The sequence below is a fragment of the Rhea pennata genome, chromosome 10 (assembly GCF_028389875.1).
Source record: "Rhea pennata isolate bPtePen1 chromosome 10, bPtePen1.pri, whole genome shotgun sequence".
Lineage (NCBI taxonomy): Eukaryota > Metazoa > Chordata > Aves > Rheiformes > Rheidae > Rhea > Rhea pennata.
The window spans coordinates 790,534-816,500 of NC_084672.1; the positions used below are offsets into that span (position 1 = coordinate 790,534).

The following is a 25,967-nucleotide window of genomic DNA, read 5'->3' on the forward strand; positions in this document are numbered from 1 at the left end:
TAAAATAAATTCCTCTCTTTATTTGATACTTCCAAAGTATTACACGCATCTATGAAAAAAAATCAAAATTAAAAACTTAAATTTTCCTGCTGGCTCCAAGATAGGAGACGGAACGGCTGAGTATGCTAGGAAAGAGGGTCTGTAAGGAAATGTGTTTGATCTGGCATGAGTCTATCCCTTTCTTCGTCTTGGAAAGACACGTCCTAGGTCGCACTGTACTCTGAGTCATGAAAGAAGGATTATTGTATGTGCCGATGGTGCCACAAGGGGTCCCATTTGCTGGGAACGGGCAGCAGGTATCTTCTGAGTCCACCTGGCTAGTTATTTGGAGACTCCTGCCTTCAGGTGTCAATGAGCAGGTTTACCACGGAGCGGATTTTGCAGGCAAACCATCGCCTGAGGGGACAAAAGTATTGATAATGGAACTGTTCAAACTCGGGGGTCTGGCGAATATCACGGAAAAAGGCAGTGTCAAGGTCAGACTCAGTAAGGATGATCAGGAGAAGGAGCAAAACAAAGAGGAGTCCAACTGTCACAAGGAGCAAACGGAGGACACTTAAAACAAACTTATTCACCTGTTCCGCTTGTGTCCCGCCAGCGCCAGCAGCGCCCTGGCACAAGGCCCTGAACTCGCCGCCCAGCGCCTCCGCCTCGGCCGCGGTGGGCGTGTTGGCTTCGGACTCCTTCTCCTCCTCGATGCTGCACGGGGCGCCGTTGATCTGCCGGGCGAGCAGCAGCAGCTCCAGGCTGTGCTCCGCCACCGGCGTGGGCAGCACGCTGTCCGCCGGGCTGTAGTTCTCGTCCGCGATGACGGCCACGCGCTCGCTGCTCTCGGCGCGGCCGCTCCTCGCCTGCGGCACGAAGGCGTCTCCGTGGGAGGCCGAGCGCACCGGGGTCGAGTGGGCGCTGTCGCGCAGCGACTCCAGGCCTGGCCGGGGGGGACGACAGCAAAGGGGGGGAGGAACAGCTTTATTGCGGCCGGGCGGAGAAGCGGCCGCCGCGCGCTGCCCGGCCGGGGACCGCGGGGCGTACGGAGGCGCTGGGCTGCCCGGCCCCTCCGGAGCGAGCGCTGCAGCGGCGCCGGCTCCCGCCGCGCTCAGCCCCGGCGAGCGCCCGAACCCCGCAGCTTTCCTCCGCGAAACGGCCCCGGCAAAACCCGCGCCAAGGCGCTGCCGCAGCCACAGCCCGGCGGGGATCAACCCCGGGAGCAAGCGGCTCACGGCTGGCAGTTACCAGCAGCTCTGATTTCTACTCATCCACTACAGAAGACATTACACACACGGACACGAGCTGAAGAAACATTCCCGGGCTGCATTCCCCAGTGCCCGGGGCAGCTCCCGGGCACATTCCCGAGCTGCATTCCCCAGTGCCCGGGGCAGCTCCCGGGCACATTCCTGAGCTGCATTCCCCAGACCAGGGGCAGCTCCCGGGCACATTCCTGAGCTGCATTCCCCAGTGCCTGGGGCAGCTCCCGGGCGCATTCCTGAGCTGCATTCCCCAGTGCCCGGGGCAGCTCCCGGGCACATTCCTGAGCTGCATTCCCCAGTGCCCGGGGCAGCTCCCCGGCACATTCCCGAGCTGCATTCCCCAGTGCCCGGGGCAGCTCCTGGGCACATTCCCGAGCTGCATTCCCCAGTGCCTGGGGCAGCTCCCGGGCACATTCCTGAGCTGCATTCCCCAGTGCCCGGGGCAGCTCCCGGGCACATTCCTGAGCTGCATTCCCCAGACCAGGGGCAGCTCCTGGGCACATTCCCGTGCTGCATTCCCCAGACCAGGGGCAGCTCCTGGGCACATTCCCGAGCTGCATTCCCCAGACCAGGGGCAGCTCCCGGGCACATTCCCGAGCTGCATTCCCCAGTGCCCGGGGCAGCTCCCGGGCACATTCCTGAGCTGCATTCCCCAGACCAGGGGCAGCTCCCGGGCACATTCCCGTGCTGCATTCCCCAGACCAGGGGCAGCTCCTGGGCACATTCCCGAGCTGCATTCCCCAGTGCCCGGGGCAGCTCCCGGGCACATTCCCGAGCTGCATTCCCCAGTGCCCGGGGCAGCTCCCGGGCACATTCCTGAGCTGCATTCCCCAGTGCCTGGGGCAGCTCCCGGGCACATTCCTGAGCTGCATTCCCCAGACCAGGGGCAGCTCCTGGGCACATTCCCGAGCTGCATTCCCCAGTGCCCGGGGCAGCTCCTGGGCACATTCCCGAGCTGCATTCCCCAGTGCCCGGGGCAGCTCCCGGGCACATTCCTGAGCTGCATTCCCCAGTGCCCGGGGCAGCTCCCGGGCACATTCCCGAGCTGCATTCCCCAGTGCCCGGGGCAGCTCCCGGGCACATTCCTGAGCTGCATTCCCCAGTGCCCGGGGCAGCTCCCCGGCACATTCCCGTGCTGCATTCCCCAGTGCCCGGGGCAGCTCCCGGGCACATTCCTGAGCTGCATTCCCCAGTGCCCGGGGCAGCTCCTGGGCACATTCCCGAGCTGCATTCCCCAGTGCCCGGGGCAGCTCCTGGGCACATTCCCGAGCTGCATTCCCCAGTGCCCGGGGCAGCTCCCGGGCACATTCCCGTGCTGCATTCCCCAGTGCCCGGGGCAGCTCCTGGGCACATTCCTGAGCTGCATTCCCCAGTGCCCGGGGCAGCTCCCCGGCACATTCCTGAGCTGCATTCCCCAGACCAGGGGCAGCTCCTGGGCACATTCCCGAGCTGCATTCCCCAGTGCCCGGGGCAGCTCCCGGGCACATTCCCGTGCTGCATTCCCCAGTGCCCGGGGCAGCTCCCGGGCACATTCCCGAGCTGCATTCCCCAGTGCCCGGGGCAGCTCCCGGGCACATTCCTGAGCTGCATTCCCCAGTGCCCGGGGCAGCTCCCGGGCACATTCCTGAGCTGCATTCCCCAGACCAGGGGCAGCTCCTGGGCACATTCCCGAGCTGCATTTCCCAGTGCCCGGGGCAGCTCCCCGGCACATTCCCGAGCTGCATTCCCCAGTGCCCGGGGCAGCTCCCGGGCACATTCCCGAGCTGCATTCCCCAGTGCCCGGGGCAGCTCCCGGGCACATTCCCAAGCTGCATTCCCCAGTGCCCGGGGCATCTCCCCGGCACATTCCCGTGCTGCATTCCCCAGACCAGGGGCAGCTCCTGGGCACATTCCCGTGCTGCATTCCCCAGACCAAGGGCAGCTCCTGGGCACATTCCCGAGCTGCATTCCCCAGTGCCCGGGGCAGCTCCTGGGCACATTCCCGAGCTGCATTCCCCAGTGCCCGGGGCAGATCCCGGGCAGATTCCCGAGCTGCATTCCCCAGACCAGGGGCAGCTCCCGGGCACATTCCCGTGCTGCATTCCCCAGACCAGGGGCAGCTCCCGGGGACGCATCCCCGTGCTGAGTGACCGCCGGCGCCGTGCACAGAGCTGCCCAAACCTCCCCGCTGTCTCCTCGCTCCAAGCCCCCCTGAGCACTGTAAACCTGGGCAGAGCGGGGCCCGGCGCCGGCAGCGGCGCGTTACCTGGGGCGGGCGCGGGGGCCACGACCTGCACCCGGGGCCCCAGGCCCAGCACGCGGACCCGCACGTCCCGGCAGCAGCGGTTGACGAGCCGCAGGCGGACGTTGACTTTGGTCTTAATCTTCACGAGGCTCCGCACCATGGTGGCCGGGGCGCGCGGGCCCCTCCGGCGCTGTCCGGGCTCCCGCTCTGCCGCGGCGCCCAGCGAGGCGCCGGTGACGGAAAGCAGCGGGCGGGCAGCGAGGGGCGGGCGGCAGCAGGGCACGCTGCCGAAGCCGGGGCGGCTCCAGGGGCAACCCCGGCTGCTTTACGTGCACGGGCTGCGGTCAGACCGGCAGCACTCCGGCTCCTCCCGCTCTGCTCGGACCCAGCTTGCTTGAGGAGTTTTTCAAGCAGGTTTTATTTGTTTTTCGGGTGAATTCAGTATTTTGAAGTGACGAGCAAGGCGCACTGGCTCGCTCGGGACGGGCGCTATGGGGGTTATTTCAAAGCAGGGCACAACTCACCTCCCGCCCGGGCTAGAGGCATTAATATAACCTACAGTCTTCTCTGCTGTACTTCAGAACTAATACAGATTGCACTGCTAAGAAATTCCCCTCTGTTTTCCTTCTGCACTGGAGGCATCTGGTCTGTATGGGCCTCACTTTGCCCTTGCTCAGCTATTAGCCCCTGAGCAGCAAAATCAACGGTTAGAGCTGTCAAACACTTCTTTAAGAACCCCAAAACATACTTCAGGAATCGCTTCCTTCCCCTTCTTTCACACATAAGTACGAGGGATAAAAAAAAAAAAAAAAAAACTGATTTTCTGCCAGTTCTTTGGTTATAGACTAATATTCCTTTGCCCTCGGTAAGAGCTGCTCTGAAGGCAGACCCGCATCTCAGCTGTGCTAATGCACCAGGGACGACTTCAGCTCTCCACGGCTGAGAGCGAGATCGAGGGAAGGGCCAGATCTTTCCTGCAAATAGTCCGTCAAATAAAAATTAAATCATTTGGTGGTGTCTCTATTTCCTTTTCTTTAAATATTTTAGGAAATGAGTTTGCTGGCAAGACTCTCTAAATTCAGAGGCACGTCGGGGAATCCTACATAAAGACGTGTTTTCAGCAGTGGGGAGCGGGGTCCCGGCGGGACGCGCCTGCAGCCCACCCGGCTGGGGCGCGCGGCTCCCCGCGGCTCGAGCAGCAAATAAACCCGAGAAATTCGGACGCGGTCCACAGCAAACGTCCAGCGAGGAGAGGCGAGCACGCGGGGCAGCTGCAGCGACTATCTACTGAGCGCAGCTTTGGGCAGTTACAAGCTGCGCTCTAGGGAGAGGTCAAAACGTTAACGCCGAGCGCGGTTTCTGGTGGGAAACGCGGTCGCTCGGGCCACGGGCTCCGCCGGGAAGGGCCCCGGTCTGGGCGGCAGTGCCGGGGGCGCTCCCCCCCCCAAGGCGCCGCGGCCCGCCCCGTCCCGCCACGCCGCCCCCCCTTACCTTCCATGATGGAGATGTGCACGGCTCTCCTCCGCGTCCGCGGCACGCTGCTCAGCCGGGGCCCGTGGGTGATGGACGGGCAGCTGCGGCTGGGCACCAGCCCGGCCCTGCGGGCAGAGAGCGGGCAGGCGGCTCGAGGGGGGCATCCACCGGGCCGGGGGGGGGGGGTCCCGCCGAGGGCTCGCACCACGCCGGCGCACGGGGCTCGGGCCCGGCCGGGCCCCTCGGGGGCGAGCGGAGACCCCGGGACCACCCCCCCTCCACCCCCCGCTTGCAGCGGGCCCCGCTGCACGGGGCGGCTCTTGGCGCGCAGACCGACCGCTGGCGAGCGCGCGCGACGCACCGGCACGCGCGTGCCCCGGCCCCCCAGGCGTCCAGGCTCCGGCTGCCGTCCCCCGACGCCGAGGGACGGGGTCCCCAAACCCCCCCGCCCGGCCGAGGCGCCGCTCCCGGGCGCTCACCTGTGTATTTCCGGAGGTTCCCGCTTGATCTTGGCGCTGGACTCCATCACCTCCTTCGCAACGCGGCCGCTGCAGGAGGTTCAAGAAGAGCAGCCGTGACGGCGCGCAGCGACCCGGCCGGCCCGCCCGCCCCACCGAGCGGCGGCTCCCGGACCGCGCGGCTCTGCCGCGCCCCACGCCGCCCCGGCGCCCGGCGGACAGCGGGAGCATTCACTGCCCGCACGCGCTGCTGCGGGTACGCGACGACCAGGGAAGTGCCGGCTCGCGCCTCCGCCATCACTTTTTGCTTCTCCTGGCGCGTCTCGCGCTTTGGAGCTACTTCTCCGAGGAAGGCGACGAGCCGAGGGCGTCGCAGGACGCCCGTGCAAGCCAGGAGGGAGCCGGCCGTGCGCGCCCTGCGGCTGGGGACGCTCTGAGGCCCCTCGCCCAGCCCGCGCCCAGCCCGCCGCTCGGGGCCAGAGGGAACACCGCCCTTCGGGAACGGGAACGATTCGTTCTCCTCCTTACCAAGAGAAAAAGCCCCAACGGAACAAGCCGGACAACCCCAAGGCCTGTCCCCGCCCCGACAAGGCGCCGCAGCGCAGGGCGCTGCAGAGAGGCAGGAGGCAGCATCGGGGACGAGGCAGCATCGGGGACGAGGCAGCATCGGGGACGATGCCTCGCTGCGCTGGCGAGGCCGCGATGGGAGCACCCTCCTGCAGCGACCCGCTCCCCGAGCCGGAGGAGCGGGCGAAAACAGCCAGTAACGGCCGCAACCTACCTGTATCGGAACCGGCTTCCTTTGAAGAACAAGTTGCTGCTGGACACAGTTCGGACCTGGCTTGACTTCTCCAACCTGGAAGGGCATCGGCAGGCGCGTGACGGCGCTGCGGCTGCGGCCGCGGGCTCGGCCGGGCGCGGGGCGGCGCGCAGCCCGCCCTTCGGCTGCTCTCGGGTTTAATACACTTTGCCGGCGATTAGTATCGACCGCTTCGCTGATCCTATTAGAGCACCGACCGCCGCGGCCCCGCGCGGCGCGCGCGATGGGTTAGCTGCCGCCACGTTCTGCCTCAGCGGACTGCACGAACCGCCCGCAGCCGCCGGGCTGGCACGCTTTCCGGCTCAGCCGGCAGCAGGAAGGGCACGGCAGCGGAACGGCTCCGAGCCCAGCCGCCCCCGGGATGGCAGGCAGCAGCCTGGCGCGGCGGGCACCCCCCGAGCACCGAGCTCCCGGGGTCCCGCGCGCCCCGGGGTCCCGCGCGGACGCGCTGCCCGGTGAGCGGGGCGCTCGCCAGGTCCGCCGCGCGCAGCCCGACGCTGCTCCTACACGAGCCCGCTGCTAACGCAGCCGCTGCGGGAGAACGGGGCCCGCGGGAGACGGCTGGCGAGGGGCCTCCTGCCCCGGGAGCGGCGGAGCGGGGAGGCAGCACGGCCCCGGGCTCCCTGCCTTCGCGAGCCGCCCGCGCGCAGCGGGAGCTAACGAGAGCGCGAAGGCGCCGGCTCAAGCGCCGCCAGGGCTCAGCGGAGGGGGAGCGGGTGGCGCGGGTTGGCTCTGCCGTCTGGTGAGATAAGGCTATTTAAAGATAGGTGCTGTGACCAGGAAACTGCCGATGAGGCTGGCCTGGTCCCCGTCCAAGGAGAAGGGGGACGTGGGGACACGGGGTCCGGCTCTGCAGCCAGGAATGCCGCGGGAGGGGCTCGCGGCCGCGGGGGACGCGGGCATCGCGCGGCAGCACGCGCGCGCGGGCTGAAGCTGCAAGGACACTGAAACCCTTCCCACAACCTCTGCCTCAAAGGGCAAGGAGGAGTCTAGACGCACAGACCACCCCCCATCAGCCCGCAGACCCCCACGTCTCTGCACGCAGCTTTGGACGGAAATACACACAAAACACGGGCAGCGATGGCGCTTTGTCCCCCTCATCCCAGGAGAACCAACCTATTATCCCACAGAGCAACAAATACTCGGTGCTTCCACTGAATTCATAGTCCATTCTACTGGATGCATAATCCAGTGGTGATTTACTAACATTATTAATCATAAAAAGATTTGTAAAGCAATATTGCAATTTCATTTCATGTTAATAAGAAATGAAACCTGCTGATTGCAGCTGCTGATTGCAGTATTCCCAAAGAGAATACATTACACACTACATCTTACATCTTTCTGATTAAAATAAAACTCATTATAAAATACAAAGCAGTCTATTTTTAAGCAAAACACAGAGCAATATGGTAAAATCAAAATGTTCCTCCTGATAGCTCCCTGGTTTTCAGGTAGACAGTCTAGTCCACAACCTATTCTGCAACCTGCTCTGCCCTACAGTCTGACCCTTTTGAGGCAGCCTAACTAGCCAAACAGGAACAGAACAGAAAACTGACTTATTATCACAAAAAGGGAGCCACGGTTTTCCGTCTTTTGAGAAGGAATAGTGATTGCACTCTAAAATCTTCCCTGCTCCTAGTTCTTTGCAGATACTCCCTTTCTGCCACTTTGAGCTATTTAGAGGTTGGGAACCAGAGCGCACGAACGCGGGACGCTTACTCAGGGACTGGCGCCCTCGGGCTTCAGCGGTGCGAGCCAAGAGCCTGATGTACACGGGGATGATACCAACCCACGGAGAAATACATAACACAAAATAAAACACACACCTAAATGTCCTTGCACTTACTTGTAAAAAGCTTGGTTTTCTATCCCACACTTCCAGAGATGTTTGCAGGCTTCTGGTGTTGGAGCGAAGTATGTAAGAACGATTTTCTTTTCCTACAGAAAAGAAAAGGAAGTCCATGCAGAAAAAAGTGAGTGCTGACCAACAGGCAGTATGTCGGAAATGTGGCTGGATGCCAGGGCTGCAGGAGCTGAAAAATTGCATTTATAAGGTGAAAACCCTCCTCCAGAACCACTTAAAGGACATGGAAAACTTTCAAAAACTGACTGACGCCCTTGCAAAAGCACCTAATGCAATTGATGGGGAGACAAGCACATCAGGAACCTGTCACCCGCTTTATTCACCGACACCCAGCTTATCTGCATTTCTGAGTGTCCAGAAATACATTTTAAAAAAGAACGACGATTGCGTAACTATGTTCAGTAAGTCCCAAGATAAGAAAATGTGCACTCACCTCTTTCTGACTTACATACAAATAGAACGTCTTCCCCTCAAATTTCATTTTGGTCACCTCATTCCTGAAAGGAGAGAACGTGCATGTTCCGGGCTGCCTCGGCCATCACCCCAGCAGATCACCGCTAACGCACGGCCCCCACGCAGCGGAACCGGATCGGGTAATATGCACAATGTCAGCCAGATTCTTTGTCGGAAGCTCAAAGGCAACAGGTATTTTAAGGATGGTAGTTGGAGCAGTTTTAAAACCACATGTTTTCAATTCATCGAAAGTGTAACGCGGTGGTAAGTGGACTCCTGGCTAGGAAACCAGCAGCTGTAAACGGGGAACATCTCAGGATGAAGTGTGATTCTCAGTGGGGTGTCCAAGAGTCACTGGAGAACTTTGCTTACAACATATGTGCACCGTCTGGATGAGAGTATCAGATGTGAGATACCACACTTAGCTGATGAGGCCAAAATTTGAGATACAGCAAAGAATGAGGAACAATGCGACCAGATTCAGAGGGGTTGAGGGGCGGCTTTCGGGTGACTCTGCCAATACACGGACGATGCGGCTTAATGCAGACAAATGCAGAAAATAATAAGTCTGGGGGCAACAAACCAAATATAGAGAGTACATATTACACGGAACAGTCATGCAGCGTACTGACCAGGAAAGGGGCTTAGGGGTTATTGCAGAAAAATCCTTGGAGCCATCAGCCCAGTGTATGGCTGCAGTAAAAAAGGCAAACAGGATACTGGGATACATCAACAGCGGGATAGGGTACAAACAAGAGAAGTGACACCGTAACTGCACATGGCCCGCTCCGCTCGGGCCGCCCGCTCCGAGGAGAGCCCCGCTGCGCTGGGGCGCGCGCCGGGACAGCCGGCAACCGGCAGCGCCCGAGCGCGCCCGGCCTCCGTGCGCCGCGAGCGGCGAGCTCTCCTCTTGCGTCCGCAAAGTCTCCAAGCGCGACAGCCGCCTCGCGCGCGCCTCGCCTCGGGCGGGAGTTGTTTCCTGCCTTTACCTGGTGCTGCCATTCCCGCCTGCACGGCGAGCGCTTTCCGCGGCCGAGGCGCGCTCGCGCAGCGCAGCAGCCCGGCAGAGCGCACGCTCCGCGGCAGCGGCCCGCCGCACGCGCGCGTGCACGCCGCTCGCACGCCGCTCGCACGCACCCACACCGCGCCTGGCAGACGCCAAGCAAATGCACACCACGTGCGAGCACCGCGTGTGAGCAGCACGTGCAAGCAGCACGTGCGAGCACCACGTGCGAGGAGCATGTGTGAGCACCGCGTGTGAGCACCGCGTGCAAGCACCACGTGCGAGGAGCATGTGTGAGCACCGCGTGCAAGCAGCACGCCAGCCGCTCCCGGGAGCGCCCAGCCGTGGTTTCACAACGCACGTGCACGCAGCGGCGCACGGACCCCACCTGGGGCCTCAGCTCCCCCTACGGCAGAAGCACTGGGAGGCTTTCAAGGAGCATCGGATAGCATTAAGGGGCTACGACGGCAGGGAATTTTATTTTATTTTTTTGAGAACAGCTGTATTTCATGGTCAATGCCATCAGCCACACTGAGGAACTGTGCGAAAAACGACAAACGGGTGCAATGGGTTTGGGAGCTAAGAGAAGGTCTCGCACGGGGACGGCCAGGAAAAGGGGCCCCGTCTTCGCTGCAGAGCGGGCTGCGAACCGCTGAGCTGCCGCGGCTCCACCGGCGCGGAGGGCTCCGACACGGCCCAGCGACCGCGGCGGAGGGGACGCCCGCCACATCCCCTCTAGTCCCGGGAACGTAACGATTTCGCCCTTGCCCCGGCTCGGATTGACACCACCAGGCTGGCTTCAAACCGAGTTTTAAATCTAGCAAGCCCAAAGCAGCCAGAGCGGCCTCCACGTCGGCTGCGCGAGCGTGCCCGGCGCTCTGCGGCGCGGGGCCGCGGGCAGAGCAGCGGCGCTGCCAGCACAGGCGGCCGCACGGGCAGGTGCAGGCTGCAGTGACCTCGCCTGCCACAGAGCCCCGCGCTCTGTCCGTCTGGCCGCTGCGGTGACGGCCACGCGAGGCGCAGCGTGCCCCGGCCCCCGCTTCGGGGGCGCGCGGGGCAAGGGAAGCTCCCCAACGCACGTCCTTGGTGGACGGGGCGGGAGCGCCGGCCCGGGAGCCGCCCCGGAGCCGCAGGCGGCCGCAGCCCGGGCGCAGCCGCCCGCCGCAGCCCCGGAGCCGCCCCGGAGCCGCAGGCGGCCGCAGCCCGGGCGCAGCCGCCCGCCGCAGCCCCGGAGCCGCCCCGGAGCCGCAGGCGGCCGCAGCCCGGGCGCAGCCGCCCGCCGCAGCCCCGGAGCCGCCCCGGAGCCGCAGGCGGCCGCAGCCTCCCGGCGCCGGCCGGATCCGCGCGCCCCGCAGGCGAGCCGCCCCGTGCCGGGCGCGGGGGGCCCGGAGAGCTGCGGGCAGACGGGAGGCACCAGCGAGGCCGTCAGAGCAGCAGGCACGCCGGGACGCGGGACGGACGTTTCCGGGCAGGGCGCACCCGGGTGCGAGGGGCAGACCCCCCCCCGCCCCCGACGGGCACCGGCGTCCCTGGGCTCGGCCGCGCAGCGGGCGCGGGAGCCGGCGCAAACGCCCGCCGGCACGGGACGCCCCTTCCAGCGTCGGGCCCCTCGGGCCCTTCTCCTCCGAGCCTCCCCGGCCAGGACCGAGCCCCGAGCCCCAGCCACGACGCGGGGACCCGGGTGCGCGCCCCCTCCCCTCCCCGGACCTGTAGCCCCTTCCCCACGGCTGCCCGTTCACGCCCGGAGGAACGCGCCCAGCGCCGGCATCGCCCAGCACCCCGCTGCCGGCAGCAGCTCCCCGGGACGTCCCGGGGCGCCGAGCGCGATGCTCGTCCCTCCACCGCTCTCCTCGCAAGCGAGGGGGCACAAACGAGCCGGCGGGAGCTGCTTAAAGCCGGCAGGACGGACTGGCGTGCCACGGCAAAGCCGGGAGAACTCACCATTTGATGAAGTGAACTCTCTTGTTTCCCTGCAGAACAACAAACCCGAAAGGAGTGAAGGCCAAAAACGCCGCGTTGCCTGACACGTCCTGGAAGACAGTAACGGCTTCTCATCACAATGTTGCAGAGCTAGCAAAGCCTACGAGTCAATAGCAATCCTCAGCCCTAAATTAGGTGGCATTAATGACTCCTCGGTTTTAGTTTTGCCAGCAGAACAGTTCTTGACAGTTTTATTTAGACCGTGGTATCTTGCATATATTTTGGGATCTGCAGCAGCATAAAAGAATAGGCTGGTCCAGCAGAATTAATGAGGAAAAAATGCAGCGTAACTCCCGGCTCCAGCAGTCTTATCGATTTACTAGTAAGTAACAAACTGAAGACAGTGCCCTGCATACCACCAATTCTTTCACTAATAAGTAAACTGCAAAACAGTAAAAACCTGTTAAACTTTCGACTCCCTCAGATCTCTGCACGGCATTTATAGCCAGTGCAGCTGGCCAGCGTCAAGACAGTTTAAAACCAGCAATTAGCGTCATGTACAGAGCAAGTCAGCAGCTTAATTTAATCATAACATCTAGACTCTGGGGAAGGTATCGCTAACTGTTTGGGTGCTCATGCAAAAAACAGATATACACTGAATTTCAACAGTATTACGGAGCAATTGGGGCTGCTCAGTAGTTGCTCAGATTCACTCTGGTTTTTGCTTAGACACTAGATGTTTGACCCACACTCTGACTTCCCTAGAAGGATGCTGAGCCGAACGAAATCTGCACGTCATGGGTCAGCACAAGACACGGTATTTCTGGCGCATTTGGCAAAAAAGCAGACAAAGAATTTTACAGCTGATGTTACCACAGCTTGTGTTTTGCTTGGTGCCTGCACTCCTCTAGCCCGGGTCATGCGAGTTGCTTGTGAATTACATCTAAAACAACAGCGGCTTGGTGCAAGTGGAAACTTAGAAAGTCTTAGAAGCCTACTAAAACGATGGCATAGAAACAAGGTCAATTCTTTCACGTTAAATTACTTTCTACTATGGAGCTACAGCCACCATCTGTCATGTCTCCCACAGCAAAGCCCCATTTCAGACCACAGAAAGTCGTGGATTTCCTTCCTCTCTCCGTTCAGGGTTACAGCTCTCCCACTCGGCTTCCTCCGATGCAGCATCCACTGATCTAACCCGGAGGCAGGAGACTTTTGCTTTGATTTTCGATTTCCGCACGCGTAGCCCAGTGCTCCGGGTCTTCGTCTCCAGGCTCGCTACACAGAGGCAGCTACCTGAACGTACATGTCAAGCTGCGCAGGCAGCTAGTTTTCCTGATTAGATCTTCAGAATTTGAGTAGTGAGCAAATTGGTTTTAAATCCAGATTAGATCAAAATCCATCTTAATCTGTCAAGAGTAACCGGCCAAAAGCAAAGAGCCCTGGACCTCAATCCAATATCCTGTATAAAACAAGACATAAATCCCCAAACTAATCATGCCTGAGATGCAACAGACATGTCTTGAGGAAGAAGAAAGATCTCCATGTGTCTTTGCAGAAAGCAGGTTACTGTTTTCAGCAGTGGCAGCACCGCTGTCTACGCTGCACAGCAAAGGCGACGAGCAGACCACAGTCACCGTCGCAGCTCGAGACCTGGCCGGCCAAAGCGCTTTTCTCCACGCCGCTCCTTCCCAAGGCTGCAGGCTGGTCGCGCGGCTCCGCGTGCCTCCGGGACGGGGAGCCGGCCCCGACCTCCCCTGCTGCAGAGACACCGCCCTGCAGAGCCGCTCGAGGGCCTCGACCGCGGTGGAACGATCGAGACCGAAACACGACGACTGTACAAAAAATTTGATAAACTAAAAAAAGAGGGGGGGGGGGAAGCTAAACATAGAAGTCACTGAAAGGAAATGGTCTGCATTAACAAGAATTCAGTCCAGCATTTTTGAAATGTTTTAAATATTAAATACACTATCTGTGCGTTAGCACCATTTCTGTCAGTCATCAGATCTCTGGGCAGCTCAGAATGACACACGCTTTCGTGCAGCACAGCCCAGTTTTAATGTTGCTCTGATTCACATCGGATGTTTAAGGCAGCTGGAAAACTTTCAGGAAAGAGAAAACTAGAGGAACTCCAGAGGAGTGATACGCTCCTTCCAGAGCATTGAACTGGGTGCCATCATCAGGACCAGGCTGCGTTGCAAACAGATCTGGGATTGTGGGGCTACCGTTCAGTGCAACAAATGCGATTTCCATGGTAGGAAGCAGGGCTGCTGCCTCCTGCTCTGACGGCTGACCCCCACCGAGAGCCGCCAGACTCGGGCAAGGGAAAGCTGCTGACTGCTCCCAGGCGTCTGCCTGTCCATGAAACGCTTTTGCCATGAACAGTTGACACTTTTCCAATGGGCTTTCTTGCAAGTGATAAGATGCATAGATTTAATTTTCACTTTTCTTCTATTATCAGCTCCTAACTCACAGAAGCAACCTGTTCCCCGGTAGCTACAAACAAGCTGCAGCCCTGCTAGCCCACTAGAGCAAGGTGCTGCAGCAGCTCCCCGCAGCACCAGGGACGTGGGGTGCACGGGGGATGTGGGGTGCACCAGGGACGTGGGGTGCACGGGGGGTGTGGGGCGCACCAGGGGAAGCGAGGTGCACCGGGAACGTGGGGTGCACTGGGGACGTGGGGTGCCCCAGGGATGCAGGATGCACTGGGGATGCAGAGTGCACCAGGGACGTGGTGTGCGCCAGGGACACGGCACGCACCGGGAACGCAGGGCACCGCCACCCACGCACCTGCACAGAGCCTGCCGCCAGCCCAGGAGCACACGGCCCTCCCTGCCTCGGGGGCACTCTGCTCCAGAAAGGAAATCTTGAACGAAAACGCAAAACCCAGAGCGAAGACTCCAGCGAAGAGGATTCCTTGAGCATCTTTCAAAGCCCCCACCAGGCTGGTCCGATTAGACTCGCCTGGTTCGTTGGCACGTTGACAAGATGCAGGTGAAACATGCTGAGATCAGCAGTAGGTGGAAAGGGCTGAGGTAGGTGTGTTCAGTCCAAGACGTCTTGTTAACGCACTTAGCCAAGCGTAACCAAGCCAGTATGCTAAAAGAGGTAGTTTTTAACCCCTAAGGTAACTTCTCCTTTCTGTCTCCAAATTCACGGTGCCTCTCTGTAAAGGGAAAGCAACTCTGCAACTTCCTCCGAGCAGCAACTTCCTGCTCCTGGGCAGCCCCCGTTTCTGCCCAACACGGCGCCGCATCTGCCCAGCGGAGCCCAGGCAGGACTCTCCTGCTGCCGGCCAGGGCCGCGGCAGAACCCCGTCCGCCTTCGCTCACCGCTGCCCCGCGCCTCCCGCAGCGGGTCCTCCCCGATCCTCCCAGCCTGCCACACGCCTTCGAGCTAAGAGCTGATCTTTATTTATTTTACTGCACCTCTCTCGCTGTTCCCATCCCTCTCAAGAGGACCATTAATGTGGATTCTGGTCAGAAAGCAGAACGCTCCCTGCCTGAACTTCACCAGCTAATCAGAAAACGAGGCAGCAACTCTCCCAGAGCCCCTTCCCTCGGCGACGGCCACACATCCAGCATCAGGCTGCCGGCGTAGCTGGCTTCGGTGTTTCCTCTGCTGTAGCTACAGCCGTGGACCCGAGGCCTTAATCAGAATTTGAAATAGCAGCAGGGAGCAGGATTTTACTGCCTCTTTCAAGAACCTGCGAGCCTGACGGCGGGCCAGCCGCTTCTGCTGGCGTCTGCACGCGAGGTGGCGGGTGTCTCGCCCCGGCGCCGCGGCCCCGGGGCTCAGCGCGGGCGGCACGGCTGTTCCTGCCTTCTTGCAGGGTTTCCATTCTGCTCACGTCTGACCCAGCTCCTTCCGCGCCCAGGGGTACGAAGCCTGCTTGCCCCCGTACGCCGCAGAGCGGATCGAATAAATCCCCCCCCCCGCACCGGCAGCACGCTCGGGAGCTCTGAGGTCGGCCCGGTGCCAGGCAGCTTTTGCACCCCGGGTGGGGAAAGTGTGCCCTGCGCCGGCCTCTTGGCACCCAAAATGCCGGTGGGGCGACGGGCTGCCGCCGCCTGCTCGGCGAGGGACCGTGCGCAGGTCTGAAGAGGCGGCGGGGAAGGAGCGGGGCAGAGCCCCGGGCGGCAAGGGGCGTCAGCGCGGCGAGCGCCGAGCGAGGCTCTGCCGCGGGGCTCCCCGCCGCGGCCGAGCGCGCGGGGCCCCCGCGCCCTCTCCTCGCGAGCCGGCGTGGGAGCCGGGCGGTCCGGACGCGCGGCTGGACGCCAGGCAGCCGCGGCAGCCCGGCCGAGAGCCGGCGCCGGGGGGCCGGAGAGCAACGGGGCCGGCCGGGCTTGCAGCCCGCGGGAGGCGGCTTCCTTCGGGAGACGGGCAGCGAGGGGCAGACCCGCACAGCTCACTTAAAAACCCTGGATGGCCACGGAGTAGACACTTCCCTTAGAGTAAAATTCTCTGTCTGCTTGGCGTCCCACGTCCATCTGCACGCGATGGGACTATAAGGGGCCACACAGCGCCCAGTGCAACGACCTACGCAGTCAGTAAAGAGCGTTTCAAACAGAAAACTAGATTACTGACCGGGGAAGAATATACAGCTAGACTGTCTCTGGAGATTAATAGTTGCTGGTTTCTCAGACATATTACTGACCTTGTTATTGCCTCAAAATTACACGCTTTTGCAAAAGACGATTGGCTATTGTCTTTTACGGTTGTCCGCATACGAAAACACTTTCCTATAGCTTCCTTAAACGCTCTTACGGATGAATTTCAGAGTAGTTGTCCTCCTTGCTTCCCTCAGTGCACATATTTGCGTTTTAAGCTATTTAAGTCTAGGCAAAGGACTGCTGGCTCTGCTGAAGAGAGCAGCACCCACCGAGCTGCTCTCAGCACATGCCACATAGTATGGCTCTGTCAATGCCAAAACCTGCTGGCAGATGATAAATTGCTGCACTTGGAACCAATCAGTGGTACCTCTGCAACTTGCTACTAGCTAGAGTGAAAAATCTAGCAAAAAAATAGCTTTCTGAAAACAATTTTACCTTGCAAGGGTGTGGGTCAACTCCATAGGTCTCCAGAGTCTGGGCTTTCCGCAGAAAATTTAACTCTGAAGTAGCTGGTGTCTGACCACTAGCAGAGGAAAAAGAAGCAAAAAGAAAGTTCTCCATGAAAGACACGAATGGGAAAGGCAGTCGTCAGCTTCACGGTTTCCGTTAACAGGAGGCATCGGTCACGGCGCGTTAGAGCTGCATCAGCTAGCGCAATCAGCCTGAAGCAGGAAACGGGCATCGAAAGCTCGTCCTTTCTCCTTTCCTGCCGGCTTGGTTTAGCAGGAGATATGCCAAGCCAGCAGCACGGAAAGGACCAGAATCAAGGAGCATCTGCAAAATTTAGGGTCGAATTAAATATATGCAGCACAGGCATCTACCAGCATTTCTTCACCTAGGGACGAAAGGGGAGTTTTACGGGCAGAAGGCAGCACAACCGCATCACGAAACCGCAGGCTCTGCTGGATTTCGGAGGCGCTGGAGACTCGGGGAGATGGACCACCCGCCAGGACCGGGGGCACAGGTCACGGCCAGGCCCCGGACGGCGCAGCCGGGCGCCGCGGCTCAGCCTCACGTCCCGGCCCCCGGGACGCCCACCGCCCTCCCCGCGTGCAGGGTGCTTTCCTGCAGAGTTTGCTGCAGTGCCTCTAACTGAATACGACAAAACGGTCTTGCTTAAAGACATGCTTTCAAGACTATTTTTCTTGATGCATGTGAATAACGCCACCACGAGAACGTCTGACGGTCAGCTTTACCTCACACACGACAGGAGGTGCGAAAGGAGGTGCAGCCGCCCCGCAGCAGGACGGAAAGCCCTGCGCAGGGACGAGAGCAGCACGCCAACAACCCTCACATCAGTCAACTTTCCCGTCCCCTTGAAAGAAAAGTGCGTGCTATGCTGCAGCGCTGACTTTACCTCAGTTCTGTTTTGTGAATCTCTGCAATTTTCCTTTCCAGCTTTTCTGAATGTTTAGGGAAAAACTGGAACTTGGAGCTGTAGCCTTCTGGGTGCTTGCCCGGGTCGTAGTCCCCAATCTCCGCTGGTAAAAGAAAGGACAGATGAGTAACAAAGCGAGCAGCGCTTGCTGTTCTGCCCGCGATGGTCGCGGGAGGGCAGCCGGGCGCCGAGGGCCGGGGCGCGCGGAGGCTCGAGACGGGAGAAGGGGGCGGCAGCGCGGGAGCCGGGCCGGCGGCGGGGCTCGGCGGGGCTCGGCGGGAGCGGGCAGCGGGGAGCGGGCAGCGCCGAGCACCGGGCCTCCCCGCCGCGCCGCGTCGTTCCCAAGGCGTTAACTGGGCCCAACTGGTCGCACCGCGTGCTTGGGAATCACGCGCGAGCTGATGGTCACCGTCCCAAACTTGCTAATTCCTCGAATTATTTGCCAAATGTTTCCCATGAGCTGTTCCGGTCCCAGAGCAAGCTCGAGCGCAGCCCGCTGCGGCCGCCCCGCGCGACGGCGGCTCGCGGTCCTGCTCGCCCCGGCCCGGCGCGCGCCGTCGCGGCCCGGACACCCCCGCTGCGGCAGAAAACCGCTCAAAACCAGCGGTTAACGGGGCGTGGGTTCAGTGGGAGAGCGTTTACTGGAAGGCGTTTCTGCAGTGTTAGTGCAGCTCGACTGTGTTTCGCCTGCTGGTGAGAAAAATACAGGGAGCGGCTCTGCACGATGGCAAAACTCAGGACCTTTCCCTGGCTGTAACAAGAACATTGCCAAAATAAAAACTGCATTCCTGCCACCTCCTGCAGCACAGCCACGAGACGGCCTGCAGGAAAGGAAACAGATCTAGAAATTGCCCCGGACTGGCACAGCTTCTGCTGTTCTTTAACATCAAGCGAAATGAAGCAGTGATTAATGGGACGAAAACTATACTAACGTCACTCCAGGAGTCCAGGGCACTCAGGGAACACTCTCTGTAGCCACCAATCCCTACAACGAAATGCTAGAGGCACCTCGCTCAGTCCAATCCATCTTCTTCCAAACCCAGAATACAAAACCAGCCCGGCCTGCTTGGAAACACAGCAGCAAACGAATTCTGCTCACCCAGTGGATGCAACTGGGCCTGGAAAAAAATTACTTAGTTGGAAACCTCTAAACTGACATTGAGAAAAGCTCCTTTGGCTTTTTAGGTACGGTGAGGGAGCGCTGGCTGGAGGACCGTAGTGACGGGGTCCACGCTCGCAGTGCCCGCTGCGCCCGGGGCAGCAGGGCTGGTGGCAGGACTTCGTATCGGGACTTCCCTGCGGGGCTCGATCCCTGCTCGCAGGAAACCCGCCGCAACCCTCGGCCCGCGGAGCGCAGCGCAAGGCGCCCTGCAAAGCTGGGGAAAAAACCAGCCAAAACGGCTTTTTCCTTGAAGCAGGCTGAAGGTGAACAGGCAGCTCCTCCTCTCTCCTTCCACCACCCTCTGGGACCCAGCCAGTAATTACATCTGAATTTGACTCCAGCTGTGTAAAAGGGGAGGGAAAAAAAGGAGAGACGAGGAAAAAGAACGGCGCTCTTTCAGCCGAAGGAGGCCGTTCCGCGCGCCGCAGCAGCACGCTCCTCAGCTGCGCATCTCCTCCCGCGGTCTACTGGGACCCAGGAGCTGCAGCCTCTCGCGCTGGGAGCGAAAGGACCTTGCTCTGATTTAATTCCCTCCAGCCTCAGGTCCTAAGTGAAATGTAGAGGTTACATTAATTTTTATGGCTCCTGCTTAAAGCGCTAGAAGAGGGGAAATAAGCTGGCACTACGAAATAACTCAAAAATGCTCCGGAAAGTTGAAATTTGTCTTTTCTGATTTCTCAGGCACATCTACCTAAATCATCCCAGGATTATGACTACATATATCAAGGGCCTCAGAAGGGAGTACGAGTAAAGTGCGGAGTCCTGTGCCCGTGGGCTAGGAAGCCTGCAGGGGCTGAGCGGCACGGCCGGAGCTTCACCGGCTCCAGCATCGCGGTTCTTCAGCTGGGAGCACTGGGGAAGGCTGTGCTAAGACCCGGCGGGCCGAGGGTCTGCACTCAGCCAGCGCCCGCGCAGCCTCGCTGACCAAAGCGCTCAGCAGCAGGAAACGAGCCCGTGCGAGGATGCGTTCGTCCGTTCTGAAGTCAGCACAAGTGCACTTCGCTCGGATCCCTCTTCACGACTGCAAAGTGCCGGGGCTCGCCGGACGGTCCCAGGCAGTGAGAGCGCCGTGCCGCGGGTCTCTCTCAGTGCGTCTCTTTGGCCTTAACGAAGCGGAGCATCCAGCACAGGCTCAGAGCACGCGCACGAGAAGTCACCCTGAAGCAGCGCAGAGCACTCCGCATCCACACGGCCCCACGAGCCCGCAGCTGCCGCCGACGGCCAGTGCCCGGGAAGCAGCCGGCTTCACCAGCGGGCCTCGGCAGAGCGGCCTGAGCGCGCCGTGCCCCGCGGCTGCAGCCGGGGCAACTGGGTTCCTCCGACGTTTCTCATCTTCCCGTGGTTGGGAGAGAATTTTCTGTGCGGCAAACAGTTTAGATCTAGGGAGGTTTCTCTGAATTGTACTGAATTCCCCCTGGAAATGCTGAATATCGTAGTTTTCTGACTAGACTAAGGTGGTACAGCTGGCAGATGCGGGTGTTCGTGGTTATAGCAAGCGACCTGGAAGCCGCGAGCCACCTCGCCGGTCCCGCGGTGCCCGGCAGCGCGCACAGTGCCCGCTGCAGGGAGCTGCGGCGCTTTCGTGGAGTGCTCTGCGCTCCGTGCGTGCAAGCCGCCGGACAAGCGCAGAGCCTGGAAACGCGCTACCTCAGCCACGGGGCCGAGCTGCTGCTGACCTGGATCCAGGTAGAACAACTCTGAGAGACCAGATGGCAGAGTGGTTGTTTCTGGTGCAATTCAGATCACAATATCAACTCTAACTCTCTTTTAGACCAACACAGTACGACGCAAGTACAATCTCGAAGCATGAGCTCTGCCTTGGCTAGATGACATTTTTATTCCAGGTGCAGTGATCTGTTGTAAGTGAAATAAATGTAATCAGTACTTAGCATGAAAAGCAAATTTATCTTGTCTAAAAGCATTACCTTGAAGGATATAGGCGGCTAACAGAGCAGCATCTGAAGTCTTGCAGAGAAGACGGCCATGGTAGAGGTCTCTCTTGATCTGCAGGAAGACTAAATACCTGAAGACAGAAGAGATATTCCATTCATTAAGCAAAGTTTAAATTACCTAAGCAGGCAATTTAGATGTGGAATATCTACACAAGACACTTGCACTAACATTTCTCTCCAAGCCATCCAAGACATTACATTTGCCCAGACTTAACAAGTGCTAATTACTAGGCAGCTCCCCTTTAAGTTCTTGGGCTCAGATTTAGGTATTTCACTGCCTTCAGAAGCATCTTGCACTTGCCTATCTCTATGTCCATGCACCAAAGCCCCGTAAGAAGATAAACAAAATATGCTGGAAAAATTATATATTTGAATAAATATATCTGAATAAACTTAAACCTAAGTAACAGTCTGGGCTGAGTCATGTGGCAATGCATTTGGGAAAACCTAGATAAAATGTAAGTCATACAGTTAAGCAGCAAAATGGAAATTGGAGTGCTCAGGGATATGTTTAAACGCTCAGACTTGCTCTCCGCAATATCTCAGTCACGCTTGATTTCTCAAGACCATTTTCATGATGACAAAACCCACTAATTTTCACAGATAAAATATATTAAAGATAAATCCAGCCATTAAGGACTGCTCGGCCCGTCTCGTGGCACAAGAGGGAAGGGGATGCTCAGCCCGAGCTCCAGCCGCGGCGGCGGAGCCGCTGTGCCCGCACCGCACCCGGGTCTCGCCCGGCGCGGTGCCGACGGCCGACCCAGCGCCGGGCGGACGGCACAGGGCACCGCTCCTCCAGGGCAGGCGCAGCGAACGGGCGGAGCAGAAGGTCGCCTGGCAGTAATAAAGATGAGCTAATCCCTCACTCACGAAGAGGAGAACAGTCTTCTAACTACCCACTTAATTGCCTCCGGAGGACGGGCAATCCGGAATGAGTTAGCAGCCCCGACTTCCAGTGATCAGGATTTTCTAAACAGCAGCAGCTAACATAAAAGAAAATAATACGCAGCAGCGGCAGCCCTCGGTCCGCAGGAACTGATGAAGACAAATGGGTCTGGCAGGGAAACTTGACCAAAGTTCAGACCTGCTGCTGCTGCCGCCCAGTGCTCTAGGAGAAGGAAAAACGAGGGACGTGCTCATGTTCGACCGAATCATAGACAATAAAATCTTGCTGCTGCAGACCAGGCTGTGGTTACACAAGCATGCATCCAGCACTTGACCGGGGGGAAACAGTTCTGCCAGCAAAAACTGCTAACAACCTGGTTCAGTAAAACACCTTTCCTGCAGAGAGACTATTTTCGAAGACACAGAGCGAGAGGCGAAGCATCCCGAGGAGCCGCCGGGCTGACGGAGCAGGCGCTCGGACGAAGCCGGCTGCGTGCTAACGCTAACCATGTCCCAGGAGCCTCCCGGGTCACGACTGCCACCCGGCTCAACGCGGCACAGCGTCCGCAGAGCCCCACCGCAGGCAACCCACAGTGCACGAAGTCCTTCTCTCCCCTTCCAAGCATCCAGCACCTCAAGCCTCTTTTCATTATGCATTTTTTCCCCTTAAAATAGTGATGAGGAACCCCACACACACACATACACAGATAAAATATTTACCAATAAAAGGCAACAGCCAGAAAAAGATTCAAAAACCTTGCTGGGCTTAGACCTCTGCAGTTTGCCAAGCAATTTTTGGATGTGTTGTAGGTTGCTTATACCTTAAAAATATCCATCTTGAGAGGGGACTTTTCCAGGACAGAGCCTGGGCTGTGCGACGAGGCCACCCTTTGAGTGTTCACGAAGGAAAACGGTGCAAAATATTTACGAGCTTGAGAACTGCCAGAGCCACAGCTCCGGAATTCCCCCTGCCACTCTGCTCCTCTTCAGGCAGAATTCAGCAAGAGCTTGACTTGCCCGGGCTCGGAGCTACTCCCTCCTCCTTTCCCTGTCCTTCCTTCCCTCCGTGTTCTTCCATTTCCCCGCTGCAGGGGGACCTGTAGCCCTAGCAAAGCGAATTCACTCTGCTGATGAGCACCCAGGCAGGAGCCTAGCCATGGCTTTTCTTTCCTTGAAACCAAGTTTTGTTGGACTGCCTCCGCAGAGCAGATCTCCTTGGACCACTGGCAGAAGGAATAACAGATTTACATGCCCACACAAGGCAAAGCTCTCATACAGACGTAAAACTATTTTATCTTGGTAATAACGTAGAGTCCACCTGGCCCTGGACTCAATGCAAAGTGATGCTGCCTCTTTCGCACTGCTGTTTTTGCACCTGCCCTTGGTCAAGTTTCCATTCTCCACAAGTATAAACCTGTAAACTGCATTTCAATTTTCCTTATTGTACTTGACAACTGCAGATGTTTGTTAATCTCTGATTAAAGAAAAGAAATATCATTAACATATTGTATGCATAGTTTAATGCCTACAATAGCTGTCATTATTCAGAGGAGATGTCTTTGGCCATTTCACATTTAAATTAAGGCCTAATGACTGCATAGTGATGCTCATCCTAGGAGTTAATATAAAATCTGCAAACTAAAGGAAGTCTTTAAGAAAAACAAGAAGATGTATCCCTGTGAAATACACTTTTGTGAGTCTCCCAGAAGGTGTCTGTACAAAAAAACCCAAATCAATCACATCCAAGAAAGCTGATCACAGGGCATGCCCTGGTAGCACAGAAATACTCTATGAACGTTTGCTTTCCTCCTAACGTGCCCCTGCTGCAGGCCTGGCAGTCAGACTAGGCACGGGCTGGCCCTGTACTACTTTCTCAGACTTCCAAACAACAGCCAAGGTTTGGGGTTTTGTTGTTGTTGTTCTTTCTGTGAAGCACAACTGAAGCTCTCATTAGTTCTGTACTAATCATCATAAGGAAAGCAAACTCCAGAAAACTGTTTTTTGACACATCTCACCATGCTTGACTTTTTGTTTTCTAACTCATTTGTCCAACAAAAACATAGAGAGCTTATTAATGCAAAACTAAACTAAAAAACTGAGCCTAGATATATTATAAATACACTGTATAAAACAGCAAAATCCCAAAGATTCTTCCTCATTTGCCGCCTGCAAAAATAGATTGAAAATCCAAAGACTAAAATCCTGGAATATATTTAGCTCTTCCAATAAGCCTACTTAATCCTTGATGTGCTTAGCAAGGACCTTAACTATTCATTTAGAATATTTAATGACACACGGAGCATGTGTTCTGTGATTCTTCAAATGCCACTGGAAAAATAACACGCCAGCTTTGTGGGGCCTGGATGTTTAAGAGAGATTTAGAGCTACACATCTTCAGGCCATTGAATCTAATCAAGTCTGAGTGAATGACACACGATATTTGTCACCGTTTGATGGCTATTCAGGGCCAAAAGAAGATGAGGTTGGTGGTCCTTTAATTTGCAGTAGCTGACTATCCGCAGTGCAAAATGACATTTATAGTCTGCTTTGAAGTTAGAAGAGAAAGTTTCTGCTTCCCCCCCCCCCTCTTTTTTTGAAGAAACACAAACAGAGGGCTTCCTTCCTTAGGAACATCAACGTACTGCCTCTGACCGCAGCACATGCCGCACGTATAAGCAAAGGAAGAGGGGAGCATTGCTGCTGCACACAAAAAATAATGTTTTTTAACACATCCTAATATGCACCCAAACTGGTTTGTTTACAAAGACCTGCTCATCTGCATTACCTGCAATACTTACATGTCTATTTTTCAAAGATATGACCTCAGGAGGTTTGTGTCCTTTAACATAGGAAAACTAGATCCAGGGCATAATCAGGGAAAAAAAACATATCCATTTTCATTCCTTCATATGTGGTTTTTCTGGATCATCTTACTAGCCTTGATTTTAACTAAATAAACCTGTAAATTAATAAAAACAGAGAGGAGAGTGAAATACTTGACTCCTAGACAGCTTGTTATGAGAATCACCCAGCCCCTGGGCCATGGTGATCCAGCTCCAAATGGAGAGCAGCCAGCAATTCTTTACCCCCAAATAGTTTTGGATCCTTTGAACTGATTAGATAAGTTTCTTAGAGGTCTACAAATGGCCACACTCCAGGAGCGAGTAAATGGAGCTTCTAAGGCATAAATAATCAGGCAAGGTCTGTTTTGAAGCCTTTGCTGATAAAGGACATCCTTTGCTTCCTGCCCGGCCTGCCACCTCGACCCTGGCACGTCAGCAGATGGGATATGCACACTAGGCATCACGGCCAGCAAAAAGCAGCCAAATAGTCTTAAAATTATTACCATGGCGAAACTTAGCCTAACAGAGCTAAGCAACAGACGCTGCAAAAGCTTTTCAATCAGGCTGCCAAAGCCTTCTTCACCCTTGCACTTCGTGGTCCCCCCTACAACACTGTGAGCAGCCACCGCCTCACAGACACATTGGAGGTCCCAAGTTTACAGCGCAGAGCTCACGGATGGCAAAAGGTTCCCAGTTCAGCCAGGTGCTGCCCTAAGCCAGAAGCTCCTGCATGGTTCAAGGAAGGTGCCTTCAAATGCAAATCTCCCAGAGTGTAGAAGAAAGCCCAGGAGACGGTGCTGAGTTACACTGTGGAGTCGGTGCCACAAATGCTGGGTACGTCCAAAATGTGCATTCATCAAGAAACCCTCTCTGGCTCAGGAAACCGTTGGCCACAGCCCACCAGAGACTGGCAAAGCACACTGGAAAGCATCATTGTATTCTTGTTTCTTCTTTCCTAATTATATCCTGGGCCACGGACAGAGACATGATATAAGGCGATATGATCATCTGGGCTGATCCCTCTGGCCATCTGCATTTTCAGTGTTATAGAGTCACTTAAAACTCCCTTGATCTAGGTGAGAATCCAGATGATGGCAGAGCAGTTAAGGTGCCTCCACCATTCGGAAAGGAAGCTCCAGTTCTGAAAAAAATTTGGAAAATATCCAAGGCCAGTTTAAGAATTCACTTCCAGCTTTGCTTTAAAAGGTGACTGCAGAGGCAACGACCCACAACTGAGCACCGCCTCGGCAGGGCTCACGGGCTGCTGCAGCCCACGACGGCGCTTCCCGCTGCCCCAGCCCTCGCCAAGACCCAGCCACGGGCAGCCGGGTTCGGCGTCGCTCCACAACATCCCCGCAGACAGCGAGCCAGTGCGAGAGCCTTCGCGGTGTCTAACACACCAGCAGCATGGCGAACAGGCAAGTTCCCTTTTCCTTTCTGTAGCAGAATTTGGGAAAAAATGCATACGTGGTGTCAGATGTCACTTCAGCCCTCCGAGCTCTCCCGGTCCTGGGGAGCTGGACGCTCCCGCTGCACGTGGAGGCCCCCAGGGCTAAAGATCCAGGCACGGTCTGCACCCTCTCGCTACACCTTGCTCACGCACTGCCTTTCGTGCTTGGTCCTTATCCTTCCCTGCAAAATCCCCCACGCTCACCTGCCAACAGCG

General features: G+C 57.8%; 1 protein-coding gene and 1 long non-coding RNA gene across 4 annotated transcripts in view; one reads left to right on the forward strand and one right to left on the reverse strand.

The window, feature by feature from the left end:
- The window catches only part of FRMD5 (FERM domain containing 5), a 102,907-nt gene continuing 76,940 nt past the window's right edge, over positions 1–25,967 (reverse strand). Inside the window, exons 5-15 of one of the 3 annotated variants that reach the window (XM_062583421.1) lie at positions 20,544–20,641; positions 17,436–17,559; positions 16,514–16,601; positions 11,487–11,575; positions 8,523–8,586; positions 8,072–8,163; positions 6,184–6,258; positions 5,424–5,492; positions 4,963–5,069; positions 576–928; positions 1–396 (exon numbers count right to left, since the gene is read on the reverse strand). In XM_062583421.1, coding sequence (XP_062439405.1) covers positions 349–396; positions 576–928; positions 4,963–5,069; positions 5,424–5,492; positions 6,184–6,258; positions 8,072–8,163; positions 8,523–8,586; positions 11,487–11,575; positions 16,514–16,601; positions 17,436–17,559; positions 20,544–20,641 — 1,207 coding nt within the window. In that variant the 3' untranslated portion in view covers positions 1–348. Of the gene's footprint in view, positions 929–3,865; positions 4,446–4,962; positions 5,070–5,423; positions 5,493–6,183; positions 6,259–8,071; positions 8,164–8,522; positions 8,587–11,486; positions 11,576–16,513; positions 16,602–17,435; positions 17,560–20,543; positions 20,642–25,967 lie in introns of those variants that run through there. The other 2 variants (XM_062583419.1, XM_062583420.1) reach the window with 2 other exon arrangements.
- Positions 8,548–13,447, forward strand: LOC134144484 (uncharacterized). The gene is made up of 2 exons (XR_009959393.1): positions 8,548–8,682; positions 11,522–13,447. It is a non-coding gene; the product is annotated as an uncharacterized LOC134144484 (long non-coding RNA).